The 17,309-nt window shown below is 40.5% G+C and overlaps 2 protein-coding genes across 3 annotated transcripts; both read left to right on the forward strand.

The window, feature by feature from the left end:
- The first annotated feature begins 1,308 nt into the window (after positions 1-1,308).
- On the forward strand, positions 1,309-12,325 carry LOC104933510 (discoidin domain-containing receptor 2). Its single transcript, XM_019279230.2, has 17 exons — positions 1,309-2,082; positions 2,949-3,048; positions 4,101-4,203; positions 4,784-5,015; positions 6,042-6,189; positions 6,351-6,453; positions 6,645-6,828; positions 7,209-7,449; positions 7,601-7,666; positions 8,154-8,290; positions 9,474-9,684; positions 9,774-9,997; positions 10,268-10,395; positions 10,500-10,718; positions 10,837-11,071; positions 11,378-11,527; positions 11,704-12,325. Exons 1-17 carry the CDS (start codon positions 1,864-1,866, stop codon positions 11,836-11,838), a joined length of 2,835 nt encoding a protein of 944 aa, XP_019134775.2. The 5' UTR covers positions 1,309-1,863; the 3' UTR covers positions 11,839-12,325.
- Positions 12,326-12,624: 299 nt separating this feature from the next.
- Positions 12,625-16,432, forward strand: LOC104933511 (3-keto-steroid reductase). Of its 2 annotated transcripts, XM_019279238.2 has the most exons (9): positions 12,628-12,858; positions 13,915-14,118; positions 14,245-14,337; positions 14,428-14,542; positions 15,009-15,203; positions 15,470-15,574; positions 15,682-15,738; positions 15,827-15,925; positions 16,095-16,432. In XM_019279238.2, the coding sequence occupies exons 1-9, from the start codon at positions 12,824-12,826 to the stop codon at positions 16,215-16,217; spliced, it is 1,026 nt and encodes a 341-aa protein (XP_019134783.1). In that variant the 5' UTR covers positions 12,628-12,823; the 3' UTR covers positions 16,218-16,432. The 2 variants fall into 2 exon arrangements, 1 of the variants encoding a protein (XP_019134783.1); XR_003463417.1 differs by lacking the exons at positions 15,827-15,925; positions 16,095-16,432 and having other exon boundaries at positions 12,625-12,858; positions 15,498-15,574; positions 15,682-15,720.
- Positions 16,433-17,309: the final 877 nt, after the last annotated feature.

Genomic DNA, 17,309 nt, shown 5'->3' on the forward strand with positions numbered 1-17,309 from the left:
CTTGGCATCTTCAGCTGATCAATATTTCACTAAAGTGAATGAATTGACCTTCCTGAATGATATTCATGCTCTCCTACTTCAGATGTGAGGACGCCTGGGAAACACCAGTCTCTGTCTCTGTGTCATGAGGCATGCAGCAGCTTTTATGAGGACTCATGAATCTTTTAGTCTTTTTCACTCATGTCCTGAAGAATAGTTAATATTCTGCTGCTCCATCATGTCCAGTTTTAATATTGAGAGTAATATGTCATGATGGCAGAATGATTGGACAGATAAAGTGTTTCACATTTCAGGAGATATTGCTTGTTCGCTTTCTTGTCAAGAATTAGAGGAGAAGACTGATACTACTCTTGTTTGCTGGCAACCAGTTAGCTTAGCATGACCAAAGATATTCTTTAACATAAGATAACGTATGCCAACAATTTCTACTATGATATGATGGAGTCTCACTTCCTGTCTCCAGGTGGGTATGGTCTCCTCCCCCCGATCTCCAAATCTCATTTGAAAGTGTAGTACATTTTGTGTAGATGGATGGTAACATGGTGCTTCCTGAGATGGTTCAGAAAGTTAATCTTTTGTGAAACAGACAAGAAAAGACAGAGAGACCTGATATCAGTCTTGCTGCTGAGCCTGAGACAGGTCTCCAATAGAGTTCATTTTTCAAAAAATGAGTCCAGAATTTAATTAAAAGCAAAATAATTGATCATATCCTGAGCTCACTTTTACTTCTCCCATAAGAGTCAATACACTAGAACAAACGGCAACTTCTACGGCTAAAGTGCCTCAAACTGCAGTTCCTCGAACAACCACTTGAAGATGTCAATCTCCATAAGTCCCTATTTTAAAATGTCCAACTTCACAGCAGAGCTAAACATGTTTACAGCCTGGTAGAAAACACGGTTTTGGTCCCTGGCTTGACGTCACACATGTATGCTAAATATAAGGTTAGCTTAGCTTAGCACAAAGACTGAAAACATGGGGGTGAAGTTAGCTATGCTAAGCCACTGTCGGGCAACCGCGTTTGCAGTGAAGACTGTAACAGGAAAAATGGCTTGCCTTGTTATTCTCAGTCTTTGTGCTAAATTATGCTAAACCTCATATTTAGCGTATAGACATGATACTGATATTTTGTATATATATATCTTTTCTACAAGAAACCTAATTGGCCAAGCACACGTCCCAAAATGTTAAACTAGTCCTTTAAATGATCGGAGCAATTTTACAAGATGTAGTAAAGTTACAATATAGTACATATAGTTATTATCTTGAATGATTAGGCGAAGCAGGAGCAGTTGTAGCCTACTGAAAACCTCTCATAGTGTAGTCATTTCAAGAAAAATTAATTAGCTGGTATGTAGAATGTGTGGCTTATACAGAAGTGAGTGTTTTCCTGTTTCCTGCTGCCATTACATCTACATCAGCCCCCTCACACATTACACCCTGAAGGGAAGCGTCTCACATTTGCAGGACATTTATGTTGCATGAAAAAGAAAACGTGTAACAGTGCATAATTTACTGCATGTGCTTCTCTGTTACCAAACCATTGTGATTCACATATTGATTTATGCTTCTGAAAACAAGTTTCTGCCTCCGTTCTGCTGCAACTGTTTTACTTTTAATCCCAGCTGTGACTCATCTTGTTTGTATCCAGTGATAGTTTTTTCTCGTACATCATGTCTCCTTCAGTAATTAGCAGATCCTCATCTGCAGGAAAATCAACTCCAGTCTGTTTTTGTCAGTAGCTCTTGGTGGAAGCTGCCAGATACTGTCGCTCTCAGCTGCCTCTGTGGGCCGTAATTGAAACCATTTGTGGATCAGGTGGAATTCTGGGATTTTGGCCTCACCTCAAAAAAATCCTAAAGCATGTTATTTTCTGTTTCTTTCCTCCAGCCAGAAAGTCTGTTACATCAGCCTTCGTTTCCTCTCTCGCTCTCTCTCCCCCTCTCTCTCTTTTCCATTCTCAGAAAGTTCTTCCAAAGAAGAGGTCAGTGGCTCGCAGTGCTGAATGCATCAACTCACAGTAGATGTGGAATATTCCCTGAAACAGATGATTTCATAATAGCGAAAGAAGAACTTCCAGAAGTAAGTCAAATCCATATTTTTTCTCGTATGTGGCTATTAATAGCAGTGTCCATGTTGACTTTGAAGAAAGTTTATGTCAGTTCAGCTCAGTTTAGACAGTGACCTCATACAGGAAAATATATTATACATGTTTAAAGTTAGCTTAAGCACAAGAAATAGATCTGTCTGTTCACATATTTGAGCTTTATTTGCATTTCATTTACATTGTTTTAATCTCTACTTTAGAAATACACAGGAAAAAAGTTGTGTCAGCTCTTCAGAAATGGAAACTCTACTGAGAGAATGTGCTACAGAGGGCAGAATTCACTATTAAATTCAGTGTACAGTGTTCTTAATTTCCGTTCATGCGCCTAAGTGAAAAAAGGAAAAAGGTTATGATGCTTTATATTATAGCAAGCCTACATTTTATACACATCATACTGACACAGAACGACATTGTCCCCCCAAATCTTGGGTGAAACCACCACGTGAAAGGCTGTAAGTGCAGTTTCTGAACAGTTGAAAAAGTTCAGCAGAGTATACCAGAAAGTGTCAGAGCTGTAAGTCAATGAGACCTTCACAGGTCTTTTACAAGGTAAATAAAATGTAGGTACTCTGGCAGGACTCTGGGTTACAAGGAGGACTCTGTGACTGTCACCAGGGTCATACTATCAAGAAATGTAACTGTTTTATTATTTGACATGTTTAATCTTTATCTTTATGAGTACAGCACAGTACACATATTGCTTGTGTGCTAAATAAAACCTTCAAATCATATATATATATTTTTTGTAATATAAAGCACAAGATTTGCTGACATGATACATACATATATGATTGTACTACTAAACTCATTCACTGATCCACAACTTTCTTCAATCTCTTAGGTGTGCAGAGAAGAGATGAAGGTCGAGAAGGTTCAACAGATCTCGCACCATGTCTTCGTCATCCTGCTGGCTGCCACTGTGCGATCTCAAGTCAACCCGGGTATAGTAGATATTGCATGTGTTCGATTCTCAGAGCATGCGGCGGTTAAATATCTCGCTTTTACGTTGGTTGAGTTTTGAATGTGTCAAGTATGAGCCATTCAATGTGGATATGTTGTATATAAGCTTAAAATAACTTCTTCATATTCCTGAGGGACAAGAAATGTTGACAAGAAGGAGAAGGAAAGCAATTTTAGGTGGGTGGGCTTAGAACGCAAGAATGTAATGTGTGTGTGTGTGTGTGTGTGTGTGTGTGTGTGTGTGTGTGTGTGTGTGTGTGTGTGGTTTACCTAATAGTCAGACAGCAAATATCCTCAGAACAGGCAGACCTTTCACAAGCAGGGGGCATTCACGGAAAAAAAAAAAAAAAGTTAGAAAATTTGTAGGCGTAGTTGTAGGTAACACACACACACATATTCTCTGTCACACACACACATGCACTCATTTGACTTTCCCACTTTGAATATTTTCATGGTAAAAGGCTTATTTGTTTTCGCTCCTCTCTCTCATGTCATGCCGTTCTGAGGGAAGGTGAATAAAACACAGACGTCCCTTTTCTACACCAGGTAGAGATGGTAAGAATGAACAGAGACAGACTTACAGTATGGTCAGTGAGTTATATTAACACTGTAGTGTAGCGTCTGTTGTGGTCAGTTTTATTTACTGGAGCCCACGCAACATATGTGTTAATGCCCAGCAGATGATTTAAAACTCTAAAATGTCTCTCTCATGTTGAAATGATGAAAAATAAAGAGCAGGCACCTCCAAGGCCACTCCTTTTGCTTAGACTGGCACCTACACAGTGATGCCTCTGTTTGGCTTTAGAGGCCTTGCAGGGCTGCAGGAAGGGGACTTGGGGATAGGGAGGGGTTGAAGGAGCGAGACCTGACCACTTCACGCTGCACTCCTCACGTCCTACATATTGACCGAAAGGATAAAAAGTCATGTGGCATGTGGAAGCATACAGGACTCACACACATATGAAAACATATAAAAAAAACATATTCACATTGTGAGCAGCATGTGTTTCAGTGACGCTTCATGTGGTTGCAGAAATGTGTCGATATCCTCTGGGTATGACCGGTGGGCAGATTCAGGACGAGGACATCTCTGCCTCCAGTCAGTGGTCTGAGTCAACTGCAGCAAGATTTGGCAGGCATGTTGCACGATTTTCTTACATCTTAGTTTTTTTTTTTGTTTTCTTTGGTCAACATGCTTAAATCCTGTCATTAGTGTGGCATTAGACAACATGCAGATTAAACTTCAACTCCAGTATATAATAATCTGTTCTGTACTGACAATCTGTAATGTTCTGTTTCTTTTTAAGTGAAACCTTTTCTTTCAACCCTGGTGGCCTGCTTGTGCCAAATTCTTCTTCTTCTTTTTCTATTTATTCCAAACTAACCACCACTTTGGTTTGAAAACTGAGAGACAAAGACTGGAAGTCGACCAAACAATCTTACCTCACAGTACATTTCGTTGCTGTTCTCCATCATCAAGCGCAGCAGATGTGAACTGGTTTCATGAACTGACTACATGTTGAATAATATGTCCAGTGGCAATATAGATTGGCTGAAGATGTACTCATGCAAATATGAGTTCATTAACATAGAAACAATAGATTCATTCACTAGCTTTTATTCTGTCTTTTCTTGCTCTTATCCTTTCCACGCCTCTGTCTTCTATACCTGAATTCTTCCCTTCTTTCACCATTTCCTCTCTCATTTCCTCTTCAGACTTGACTCAGACAATGGGGATGGTGACGGGGCCTGGTGCCCCGATATCATGTCTGACGACCTCAAAGAGTATCTCCAGGTGGACCTGCGTTCACTGCACTTCATCACGTTGGTGGGCACCCAAGGTCGCCATGCCGACGGCATGGGTAATGAGTTTGCCCAGCGATACAGGATCAAGTACAGCCGCGACGGAAACAACTGGATGGGCTGGCATGATAGGAAGGGAAGGCAGGTGAGCATGTGTAGATAATACTGTGCAGACACTCACATGTATGATTCAGTTTAGAGCCACACATGACATTATGATGACATCTTAGCTGGATCAGGTGCAGGTGTAAAAACTGCCATGACGGGTCAGCCTTAGAGACTGGGTTGACTTTATATATCAGCATGTTTCCATACAGGTGACCTGTGTATTTAAATTACATAAAGGGATCGCTGATTATTGGTTCATCTTATGTAACAAAGCTCACACAAAGCATTCATAAGTAGCAGTTAAAGGATCAGTGTGTAGGATTTAGTCGCATCTAGTGCTGTAAGTACTGATTGCAACCCTGTCACTTCACCCTCTCCCTCCTGGCATGAAGCAGAAACAACGGTGGCCATGAAACACATTAGAAATGAATAGCTGTAATAAAGTGAAGGCCAAAATATAATGTAAGTACATTAACTTAAGCCATTTTATATTTCTACTTCACTGCATTTATTTAACAGCTTTACTGACTAGTTAGTTATAGATTAAACTACCCAACAGTATATGAAATAGTTAGAAATAAACCCAGCTCAACCAGCTGCAACAGTAAAATGCTACTTACAATACAAGAACGAAAGAAATGAATATGTATTAGTTCCAGATTTATTAGTACGTTTTACTTTTCATACACATTTTGCTATTATTTTGACTTGTTCTTCTACTGAAGTAACATTTTCAGAGCATCTGAATACTTCCTTTATCACTCATGTGAGGTGTTGAGATTGTCTTCGCACATTTTTCAGCAGATAGCAGAAAAGTTAATAGGAAATGTAATCAGTTAAGAAACAGCAGAACCAGCAGCAGATTTAGTTGACAGTCACCATCATGTTTATGCTGCCAAAATGCCACAAATAGCAAATTTAGTCATTCAGCAACTGCAGTTCCCTGCAGCAGAGTTTTTGTTCCAGTCGTCAAAGCATTAACACCTCGTACGGTATATTTAGGTGGTTTGATTTTCCACTGACACGTCGCTCTTATTTGTGTCATCTGCGTCTCCTCTGCCAGGTCATTGAGGGGAACAGGAATGCGTATGATGTGGTTCTGAAGGATCTCGAGCCTCCCATCATAGCTCGTTTTGTCCGCTTTATGCCTGTGACAGACCACTCCATGATCGTGTGTATGAGAGTGGAGCTCTACGGCTGCGAATGGCTGGGTTAGTCATTACTTTCCATTAGACAGAGTGCAACATCTTTCTATGATAATACTGTATTCTTCTGATGCAGGTTTTTACGACATGCTGAAAACATAGTCCATTGTTGTAATATCTCTTAAGCATGCAGTCCTAATCTTTGACCTTTGACCTGCCCTCTGTAGATGGCTTGATGTCTTATAGCATTCCAGATGGGCACCAAATGATCTACAGAGGCCTGGATGTCTACTTTAATGACTCTGTGTATGATGGAGCATCAGCTGAAAGGTCTGGATTTTACTGCTTCATCTAGAGAGAAAGATGGAGGCCACAATTAGGGCTCACTTCAATCATAGTTCATAATCATAATCATTTTGTTTACCTCCTGTGCGGTACTTTTCTGTGACCTCTTAAATATACAACAACATATCATCATAAATGCTTTCTATCATCATGTCTTCCGTTCATCCCTCCTCCAGACTGACAAAGGGCCTCGGTCAGCTGACAGATGGCACCTGGGGTCTGGATGATTTTCTCCACAGCCACATCTACAGCATGTGGCCAGGATATGACTATGTGGGCTGGAACAACAAGAGCTTTCCCAAAGGTTATGTGGAGACAATCTTTGAGTTTGACCATGTTCGCAACTTCACCTCCATGAAGGTAAGGAATAGGCATAGGGAACAGCTTAATAGTGAAAAAGTGGAATATTTTTCAAATTGCTGAGCTAACGCTACTGAAGTGAGCTGCACTGCACCATGCCAGGCAAGCACCCATCTTCAATAGCTGCTGCAAATTTGACTGGGACATACATTTTAGAAAATGATGCAAAATTGTCTCACAGTGTGAAAATGATATTTTTTGGATAATTAGCCTATTTGTCTTTGGTAAGTAAGCGCTGTGGCCAGAGATCAGAGATGGAAGATAATGTTTTTCACCCCCAACACAGCAAGTCATCATAGTTACAGGAAGTGAAAAATGCATCTTGAGCAGTTTTTATTACTGCTTGCCTTTAGTTACATATCCCACCTCTCCTTCCACAGGTTCACTGTAATAACATGTTCAGTCGAGGGGTGAGGATGTTCAGACAGGCCAGCTGTTACTTCCGGTCAGGATCAGACTGGGAATCTGACCCGGTGACCTTCAGGCCCACTGTTGATCGCGTAAGCCAAAGTGCCCGCTTTGTCACCGTGCCTCTCGGGGACCGCACAGCCAGTGCCATCAAATGTCGTTTCCACTTCAGCGACCTTTGGATGCTGTTCAGTGAGGTGGCGTTCCAGTCAGGTAAAAATGGGATCAGGTGTGTGTGGGTGTCATCTTCTAGTCCCTCATTAGAAACTTTGATTTGATAATGCATCAATTTTGAAGGGTCTTTTGTCTCCCACACAATGTAAAATGTCATCCATCAGCTTTGTCTTTGTCTTTCTCTCACAAGGCTCAGCAGTGTACAATACATCCATGACTCCTCGCAAACATGGACACCCAACAAACACATTACCAGGTCAGCACGAAACCCTTTATGATTTTTTTTCTCTAAGTAGTGGTTGTCATTTTAGTGACATGACAGTCAGGCAGTGAAGAACAATGTTGGCAAGAGGGAGTGCAGGCTGGTTTGATATATGGCTGCCAGAAAAGGCTGAGCATAATCTTCAGTCAACCACAAATATAATCAAAAAATTATTCTATACTTAGAAGATTTCTCATGTTGTTGTTTATTAAACTTGAATTGGTGTCATACAGTTTACCATGACGTATAGTGATTTATCTCAGTTTAAAAGTGAAAGTAATTGCTTGTTGTTTAAAAGGTGGTTAACTCATGTGTTTCCTGGTTAAACAGCGCCCCCTGCTGATAGAATCACTGAAATAAATGTCAGGGTTCTAATGAAACATGAAGAGGATTGTGCAAATAGCATATTGTAATGAGAAACTGAACTGTGATGGATTAAATCAAATCCACCTTAACTCGTAACTCTCATCTGGTTCGTTAGGGGATGATCCTACTCATAAAGTGGATGACAGCAATACCAGGATCCTGATTGGCTGTTTGGTGGCTATCATTGCCATCCTATTGGCTATCATAGTCATCATCCTGTGGAGACAGGTCTGGCAAAAGATGCTTGAGAAGGTGAGAAGAGAGTATTTCTTTAAATGTGTTTATATTGATCTTGGTAATAATTGCTGATAACAACTTAAAAGACCATATTTTTGTCTGTTACTAGTAAAGATGGTGATCATGGCTAAATAAATACCCAGTTGGGAACAGGCACAGGACAAAAAGCAGCACACAAAGAAAAGGGGAAGACACTAAGTACCCAAAAACTGTAGCCCACACAGCATATACTGTATGTGATACACAAAAGCTTCTTTTTTTAAAGATATTTTTGGGGCTTTTTGAACCTTTGTTGTATAGTAGGGAGGGAGTAAGGGAAAAAAAAATACTTACAATGTAGAGATCATACATGAGTAGGTGGTCTGGGTTTTATTTTGGCACTGGAGCAGACATCATCAAAGAGGGGGTGGAGGAAATGACTAGAAATAAATTGCTTTGCCATTTCAGCTTTAAGAGTTGAAATGGCTATGCCATCAGCAGCTTGTGGTATATTGGTTAAAATCACGTGTTATGTCCCCATCTAGAGTGTAAGGAGCGTAACATAAATAGGAGTCCACACTTGTTGATAGTAAAAAAAAAAACAGGCAGTTTATTGTTGCTACCAATACCAAATACAATAAGCACAAACTGGAAAAAAGATGACGAACTCCAGGCCAAAACAACAAATAAAACAAACTAGCTTTTTTTAAGGGGACGGGATTTAAACCCTGTACCAACAGAAACAACAAAAAGACTTAACCAAAAACAGGAGAAAAAGTAACAGAAAATGCAGTTCAGTCTTATTGTGTCAGGCTTAACAGTGACTATTTACAAGTGTAGTGAAATACCAGAGTGACACAAAGGGCGAAACGAGCAAGCGAATTCTCAGTATCAAGATGAACCAAATACAACCAAAACACAGAGAAATCTTTCTCAGAGCACATGAAGGAGCCCAAAGCTGCACTCTCAGCCACGGTCTGAAGAAAAAGAAACTCCAACACCAACGTAAAACATTTTGGATTTATTCATTAAATGCTCTGCCTGTGGAGGTTATTTTGTATGATGTGATCTCTTAGGGTTAGGGTTTCGGGTTATTTTCTTTTTGGAAAGCAAATTTCAGTCAGTCTGACATCCAACATCCAACATCCAACCAAATTTCTCTTGCAGATTCTTGATGTGAACAAATAACAGAGCTCAGCTATCACGCTTGCTTTCTTAGGCGTCTCGTCGCATCCTGGATGATGAACTCACAGCTCGTCTTGCGGTCCAGACTCAAGCCTTCTCCTCCCACCACTCCTCTCTGTCCAGCGAGGCCAGCTCCACCACCAACTCCACCTATGAGAGAATCTTCCCCCTCTGCGCCGACTACCAGGAGCCCTCACGCCTTATCCGGAAACTACCTGAGTTTGCTCAGTCCACCGAACACCTCGGTAAGACAAAAGCACAGTGCAACAAATACAGTACGGTTGGTTTTAGCTATGGCTGCTGCATTGTGTGTGTTTGCGTGTTTCCACATCAGGACCGAGCACATCCTGTAGAGCACTTGCAACCAGTGGTTCAGACAGCGCCCCACACTACGCAGAGGCAGACATCATCAGCCTCCAGGAGTCTTCAGACGGCAGCACATACTCCATCACAGCTGTCAACATGAATCTGTTTGCTGGCACCGATTCATCCATGAGAGAGTTCCCCAGACAGAAGCTCACCTTCAAGGAGAAACTGGGAGAGGGCCAGTTTGGAGAAGTATAATCAGTTTTGTAGCTCTAATGTTCGCTGGCATTGAATTGATATTTTAGAAATCTATCAGATTCATTGGGCTGTTCTCTCTCTCTGCAGCTTTTATGTTGATGTATCGTTATAGCTCTCATTTTGAAAATTGAATGATGGACATTGCTGTGGGGTAAAAGCATGAGTGTGTAATACAGCTGCTGAAAAATGAGCAACACTTAGCTGTATTAAGCAAATGTGGTGCCAAGTGGATGATGGGCTGAAAAAGTACTTTTTCGAAAACAGGTGCACTTGTGTGAGGCAGAGGGCATGCAGGACTTTTTGGACGAGGATTTGTCTATAGAGGGAAACAATGAGTCACCTCTGCTGGTTGCTGTTAAAACACTGCGGGAAGATGCCAACAAGAACGCAAGGTAAAGGCAAATGGTCTCCAAATTAGTCTCCAGCTGGTTGTTCTTATTAATTCAGGCGTCAATCAAGCGGTAAATTACAATCGCTTGTCCACGCTGTGCTGCAGGAATGACTTCCTGAAGGAGATCCGAATCATGTCTCGCCTGAGGGACCCCAACATTGTCCGTCTGCTGGCAGTGTGTGTGGACACAGACCCGCTGTGCATGATCACTGAGTACATGGAAAATGGAGACCTGAACCAGTTCCTCTGCAATCTCAGACTTAAAGAGGCTGCTGATGAAGACAAGACAGAACAGGAGGGAAAAGAGGGGAAGAGTATGGTCCGGTAGGCTCATATTCTTACACTAAAATATGATTATCATTGGTGATATAAGACATAGTCACTAAGACAATACTATGTATAAGTACACTCTAACTCTTGTGGTCTCTCCTCTGCTCTTTAGTTACAGTAAACTAATTGGCATGGCTGTGCAGATTGCATCTGGTATGAAGTACTTGTCCTCTCTTAACTTTGTCCACCGTGATCTGGCGACCCGTAACTGCCTGGTGGGTAAGAACTACACCATAAAGATTGCTGATTTCGGCATGAGTCGGAACCTGTACAGAGGGGACTACTACAGGATCCAGGGCCGGGCTGTCCTGCCTATTCGCTGGATGTCTTGGGAGAGCATCCTACTCGTGAGTGCCATGCAGACCTGGGGACATGTTGGATACACAATAAAAAACAATCAAAAATGTTGTGTCCCTTCCTTCTTTTTGAAGAACTGACTGTGTATTATCTGAATTTTACACTAGGCTGTATTAGTTATGTAAATCAGACAGTTTTTAATTTTTTATTCATGATCCAAAGGCCATGTAAATGATAGTTCATAAATATAAAAATATCCAAAGTCAGTCCACAGAAGTCCACATGATGTATACAAGCCAGCATCCTCATGTAACTCAATGCTAGATTTTATTTAGATGAGTTGTCTGTTCCTACAGGGTAAGTTCACCATGGCCAGTGACGTGTGGGCTTTCGGTGTGACTCTGTGGGAAATTCTCACTCTGTGTAAGGAGCAGCCCTACTCCCAGCTCTCTGACGAGCAGGTCATTGAGAACACAGGCGAGTTCTTCAGGGATCAGGGCAAGCAGGTGAGCACATCACACAGGTACAGACCACCAATCCTCTGCGGTACAATCTGTTCATGATTAATCACTGTTTGTTTGTGGGGATCCCACATCTTCAGTGCATCTGTATCTCACAGTACCAGATTTTATGTTTTCAAATATCATCAATCCTGCATTCATATTTTGTCTCATGCTCCCAGGTGTACCTGCCAAAGCCTCCCTGTTGCCCTGACAGAGTCTACAATGATCTCATGCTGAGCTGCTGGAGGAGGAACGCCAAGCAGAGGCCGAGCTTTCAGGAGATACACACTCAGCTGATGGACAGCCTGGCATAGCAGATGGAAAAAAACACATCGAATGTTTTTGGCATGCTTGTCACAATGGTGCTGTAAATAATAAGAAAAGAGGAGAAGGTATACACTTGAACAGAGCCTTATATTGTAGATATCATGCAAAATTAGCACTATTCACACCTCTATGTATTTATTAATTTCTTTTTATTTCCTATGCTATGTCTATTTATAGAGTGCTCCATGGTAATCTTAGGTTTGAAACACAATTGTGAATATTTTTTCATTTCTTTGCCATACATATATTAATTTTTATTGCACATTTATTAGAGAATGTCAGTACAGTTTTTATGAATGTTTATAATTTAGCTTTTAAATATTAAGATGAACAAGTTACGTCATGATGACTGTTGTCTGGATGAGATGTTTTATAAACACGTTTATGCCTTCTTTTTTTTTGCTGAAATAAATGAACTGTATATTGTTGAACAGTTGTCTGTTTTTAATAGCTGTCAAACCAAAGAACCTTGTAAATAAAAAGACTGAATATTCGCCGCTGTTTCCTTGAACCTTGTAAATAAAAAGACTGAATATTCGCCGCTGTTTCCTTGTGGTTTTATTCATAGACATATATACATGTATATATGTCTATGGTTTTATTCACACATACAGTACAAACCATAGACATATATACATGTATATATGTCTATGGTTTTATTCATAGACATATATACATGTATATATGTCTATGGTTTTATTCACACATACAGTACAAACATTCTCAGCCGGTCGTTTTGAAACGTTTTGGGCCTCTTCGCTCTCCGTAGTGGAAGCTGATTGGCCAGCTGTTTGCTGACATCCAATCACACCACGTCTCTGCTCCTCCATATAGGCTGCTGTGTTTCAGCGGGATCGGACGATGGGCTGTCCACCGTGAATGTATCACGGTTAAAATGAACTCATGCCCGGGTTTTTGACACTGTGTCCCGGTCCTAGTTTCATCTACAGCCGCTGATAGATCCGGACAGACATGGAGAAAGTTGTCATAGTGACGGGCGCGAACAGGTGGGTCCATTTAAAGTGCATGCTAACGATGAACATGTGAGACAGTGTGTGCTGACTTGACGACACAAACACTGAAGGTTCAGTCTGTATAAGTCTGTTAACATGTTAAGGTTTTTATATGTGCGTCAGACATTTAATAATCATAAGTAACGAAAGCAACCTTACATAATATAAATAAAATAAATAAATAGAAAAAATATTGTAGTCTAAAGTTTGACTGCTATACTAGCTTTTGGCTAATAAAAACAATTAGCCACAAGCTAATATTAACATATATCCGTCTGCTCAACTCATGTTATTTTGTTGCTCTTAGTGTTTTTATCCAATTTATATATGATTTATTTGATTTCGTGACATGTCACTTACGTGTTATTGCATGTTAGTCCACCAGAGGGAGCTGTATAGTTTATGTTTACTGTAAAATGTCTTGCTGAGTACAACATCTTGCTCACAGTCATTATAAATACATATTTTAAAAGGATCTAGTTAGAGTATTTAACTCCTCCTAAGACCTCAAATTGACATTGTAATGTTTCTGTTTGTGTGCGCATGAAAAAGTTTCCAAGGTGTCCTTATGCCTTTTTTTTTTGTATGTTTGAGAGAGCCAGGCTAGCTGTTTCCACCTACTTCCATTCTTTATGCTAAGCTAGGCTAACTGGTTTAAGTATCCCTTCATGTCAGTGCTTTGTAGTTTAAATTAAATACAGTTCTTGTGTTGAAATAACAGTTTTTCAGTTGTTGTTTTATTTCGGCCCTTTAAATGACAATGGGATCATTGGGTCCACAGCAATCAAAATCATGCAACTTACACAGACTTAAAAAAAAAAAGCTTTTTATTATCCATTCACACTGTTAAAATTTGAACATGCAACATGCAAAGTATTTCCGATCTGCCTTCATCATTTCTTCTCCAATTGTTCCCCGAGGATATTTTTCTGTGTTTACCAGCTGACTTACTCAGTAAATCTGTGCGCTCACACAGTTCCTTGGGAAAGTTTGTTTACACGCTTGTGTTTTTTTTTTTGTTTTTTTTTTGCAATCTGTCACTTTCTGCAGCGGCATTGGCTTGGCCCTGTGTGTAAGGCTGCTGACTGAGGACAGTCAGCTTCGGCTGTGTCTGGCCTGCAGGAACATGCAGCGGGCCGAGGCCGCCCGCTCTGCTCTCCTGACCTCTCATCCAGACGCCCATGTAGACTTACTGCACCTCGATGTGGGCTCTGCGCAATCTGTGCTCGCTGCTGCTCAGGAGGTCAAGGCCAGGTACTGATACAGCAGTGCAGTGACGTCATAACACTGCTGTTGAGACACTGCTTTACAGCTACTTGTTCTCTTAACTATGAATTTGGAACTGAGATTAATCTTTGATGCATGTTTGTGTTTCTCCAGGTACAACAGAATTGACTTTCTGTATCTCAATGCAGGTATTATGCCAAATCCACAGCTGAATGTCAAAGCGTTTTTCAAGGGTCTGTTCTCCAGGTAAAATCATTTTTTGACTTGCTTTGCGATACTTGTGCGACGTCTGTATACCAGTGCAACGTCACACTGTTGTGTCTCCTCTCACTGCAGGAATGTCATCAACATGTTTGCAACAGCAGAGGGTCTCTTAACTCAACAGGACCTTCTCAACTCGGACGGTCTGCAGGAAGTTTTTGCCACCAATCTGTTTGGCCATTTTCTCCTGGTACACACAGAAATAATGACTTATCTCTTAATTTGACATATCAAGGTGCCAAAATGAATACCTGACTGATGATATTGACACAAAAGTTATGTAAATCCAATACTGTCATAAAGCCTTATACAACCACAGCTATTAAAGGGAGAGCTACCTTAGTATAAACTGTATCAACCAAAAAAGGTTGACACATTTCTATCCCCAAATCTTAAAACTATGAAACTAAAATTTACATTAGTCATTTCCTTTGTTTGTTTGAAGCAGCAAGTGTTACAACATAATAATAATAATAAATGTTCTCGTTAACAATAGATTATTGCATAAATTTAACCAGGGAATAATTATTTATTATAAAATCACAGTATATACAGTTATGATCTACATTGTCTTAGAAGGTTTATTTAAAAAGGCAACTTCTTGTCTGTCTGTAAACTTGTCCCATGGACCTGATGTCCTTGTTTCCGTGGTCTAGATTAGGGAGCTGGAGCCTCTGCTGTGCGAGGCTGATCACGCATCCAGGATAGTTTGGACCTCCTCAAGTAACGCTCGCCGCTCTGCCTTCAGCATGGAGGACATCCAGCACAGAAATGGGACAGAGCCCTACAGCTCCTCCAAGTATGCGTCAGACATGCTCAGCCTGGCACTCAACAGACACAAGAACAGCCAGGTTTGTGTGTCACGCATTCCCTCGTCTTCCAAAATTCCTGTACTTAGCAAAATAGCACAAGGAAACAACATGGAAATGTATCTATTGCACCATTATTTGAAGGGTTGTTTTCTGTGAGGGTTTTAATCAATCAGAACACAAAAGAACATCTGATCGCCCCTCCATGTTTTGTTGAAGGACATTAACCATCCAAACAAATGAAACACTTGAATGAAATAATAAATATATTTATTTATTTATTACATGTTTTCTTGTCTTTGTGACAGGGGTTGTTCTCTTCTGTAATATGTCCAGGACTGGTGATGACTAATCTGACCTATGGTATCCTCCCCTCCTTCTTCTGGACTATCATCATGCCCATCATGTGGCTGGTGAGTGATGATCGTTTTTAACTGCTCTGGCTGTGTTAAACATAATCGGCGTTGTGCATGAACTGTCTCACGTTATCGTGACATATTTTCTGTTTTGTGCTGAACAGATTAGGATCTTCACAAACACATTCACACTTACACCATACAACGGAGCGGAAGCACTGGTATGTTGTCGACCTCTTCTGCAGCCGTCCTTCACATCTCTGCATTGAATGTACTGTAATCATGAAGTCCTGCTCTGGCTTTTCACAGCATTGGCTGTTCCTTCAAAAGCCAGAGTCTCTGGATCCAAGAGCCAAGTATCACAGCTTAACATCAGGACTTGGAACAAACTACACTCAACCTCATCCGGTGAGTAATCAAAGACCATTGTTTCCACAGACATTATACTGCTAGAAATTAAAATATCTATAAACGAAACTGAGATCAGTTGTGATGCATTTTATCAAATACCAAGCAGGAAGAGCAAAAGTTTAAATAACAATTTTTTAAATTCTGTGTGTTTTTGTTCACATTGCAGATGGACATCGATGAAGGAATGTCTGAAGACCTCTATTCAAAACTTCTTGAACTTGAGAAAGTAGTCAGAAAGATACTGAGTGAGAGAAATGCTGACAAGGAAGCTAATGGACAGAGAGAGTAGGAGTGAGTCTTTCGAGTTTTTCCTCTTGGAGACGGGACCATGTCAATCACTACTTACTGCCTTATTTTTCTTCTTACCTTTTTTTTCTTTAAACCGTACTGTTGGAGTCATGTGAGATCAGTAACCAGCAGGAGTCTCATCTGTTGCTGCTTTCGTGTGTCTTCATTTGATAGCTGTATCATGTTGCTTCTACAACAGGCTTCTTACCTTACAAACTTTCCTGAGGCTATAGACCAACCACCCACAGCACCATCAGCTGTCATCGGTGGCTTCTTTGACTATAAATCATACATTATGATGCACACTTAGCCCACTGTAATGGCTTGTTTAAATAAACGAAACAACTCTTGAGGTCTGTAATTGACCAAACGGGTTTCAGTTTATTCTGAAGAGCGACCTTTGAAACAACATAATGTAATACAGCTCGTCCTCGTCTTTTACTGATATCCTCATCCTGAAATGTAAAATGTAACTCCTTCAAGGAAACATCAGCAGTTTTGTTTTGCTTTAAGCTGTTCTTTGCAGACATGCACAGCCGCCACACTGATTTGCAAGTTATTTCCCTTTTTTTCCTGCTCGGTTTAAGAATGTCTCCAAATAAGAAAAAATCAAACATCTGTTTTTGTTTTATTGTAGAAATCAAGAAAAGGGAAATTACACATCAGGCACAAACACAAACTGACGCACTGAGAGACACAAGCTGTGGTTCAGTTACACTGGCCAACAGTACTCTGTCTACTCTGAAGGCGTCTTGTTGAAACCTTTGTGTACGACGTCATAAACTGTGCCTCCAGGGAAAATTGATTATTTAACCATATATTGCACCATGGACAGCAGTGGTGGAAAGTACCCAAAACTCATTTACTCAAACTAAAATATCCTTTTGAGGTAAATGCATCTGTATTTGTGTTCGATGTTTATTTGACATGACACAGAACTGCATATATAAGTGGTTAAAAGTAGCTTCACTTTGACTAGCTGTGTTAAAGAATCTATAAAAAGCCAACAATACTGTAAAAAGTGTCAACTCTTTTTTTAATATTTTTATTTCTTTGTAGTTGAACATCAACAACCTTGACAGCACTTGCAGTA

The sequence above is a fragment of the Larimichthys crocea genome, chromosome XII (assembly GCF_000972845.2).
Source record: "Larimichthys crocea isolate SSNF chromosome XII, L_crocea_2.0, whole genome shotgun sequence".
Classification (NCBI taxonomy): Eukaryota; Metazoa; Chordata; class Actinopteri; family Sciaenidae; genus Larimichthys; species Larimichthys crocea.

Excerpts from the sequence above, each read along its gene's own strand:
- LOC104933511 (XM_019279238.2), top strand. The coding sequence starts at position 12,824 with ATGGAGAAAGTTGTCATAGTGACGGGCGCGAACAG. Across the intron at positions 14,119-14,244 it reads GCTCAGGAGGTCAAGGCCAG|GTACAACAGAATTGACTTTC; the intron begins GTACTGATACAG and ends GTGTTTCTCCAG. Across the intron at positions 15,575-15,681 it reads TCATGCCCATCATGTGGCTG|ATTAGGATCTTCACAAACAC; the intron begins GTGAGTGATGAT and ends TGTGCTGAACAG.
- LOC104933510 (XM_019279230.2), top strand. The coding sequence starts at position 1,864 with ATGTTATTTTCTGTTTCTTTCCTCCAGCCAGAAAGTCTGTTACATCAG. Across the intron at positions 6,454-6,644 it reads GATGGAGCATCAGCTGAAAG|ACTGACAAAGGGCCTCGGTC; the intron begins GTCTGGATTTTA and ends TCCCTCCTCCAG. Across the intron at positions 7,450-7,600 it reads TGAGGTGGCGTTCCAGTCAG|GCTCAGCAGTGTACAATACA; the intron begins GTAAAAATGGGA and ends TTCTCTCACAAG.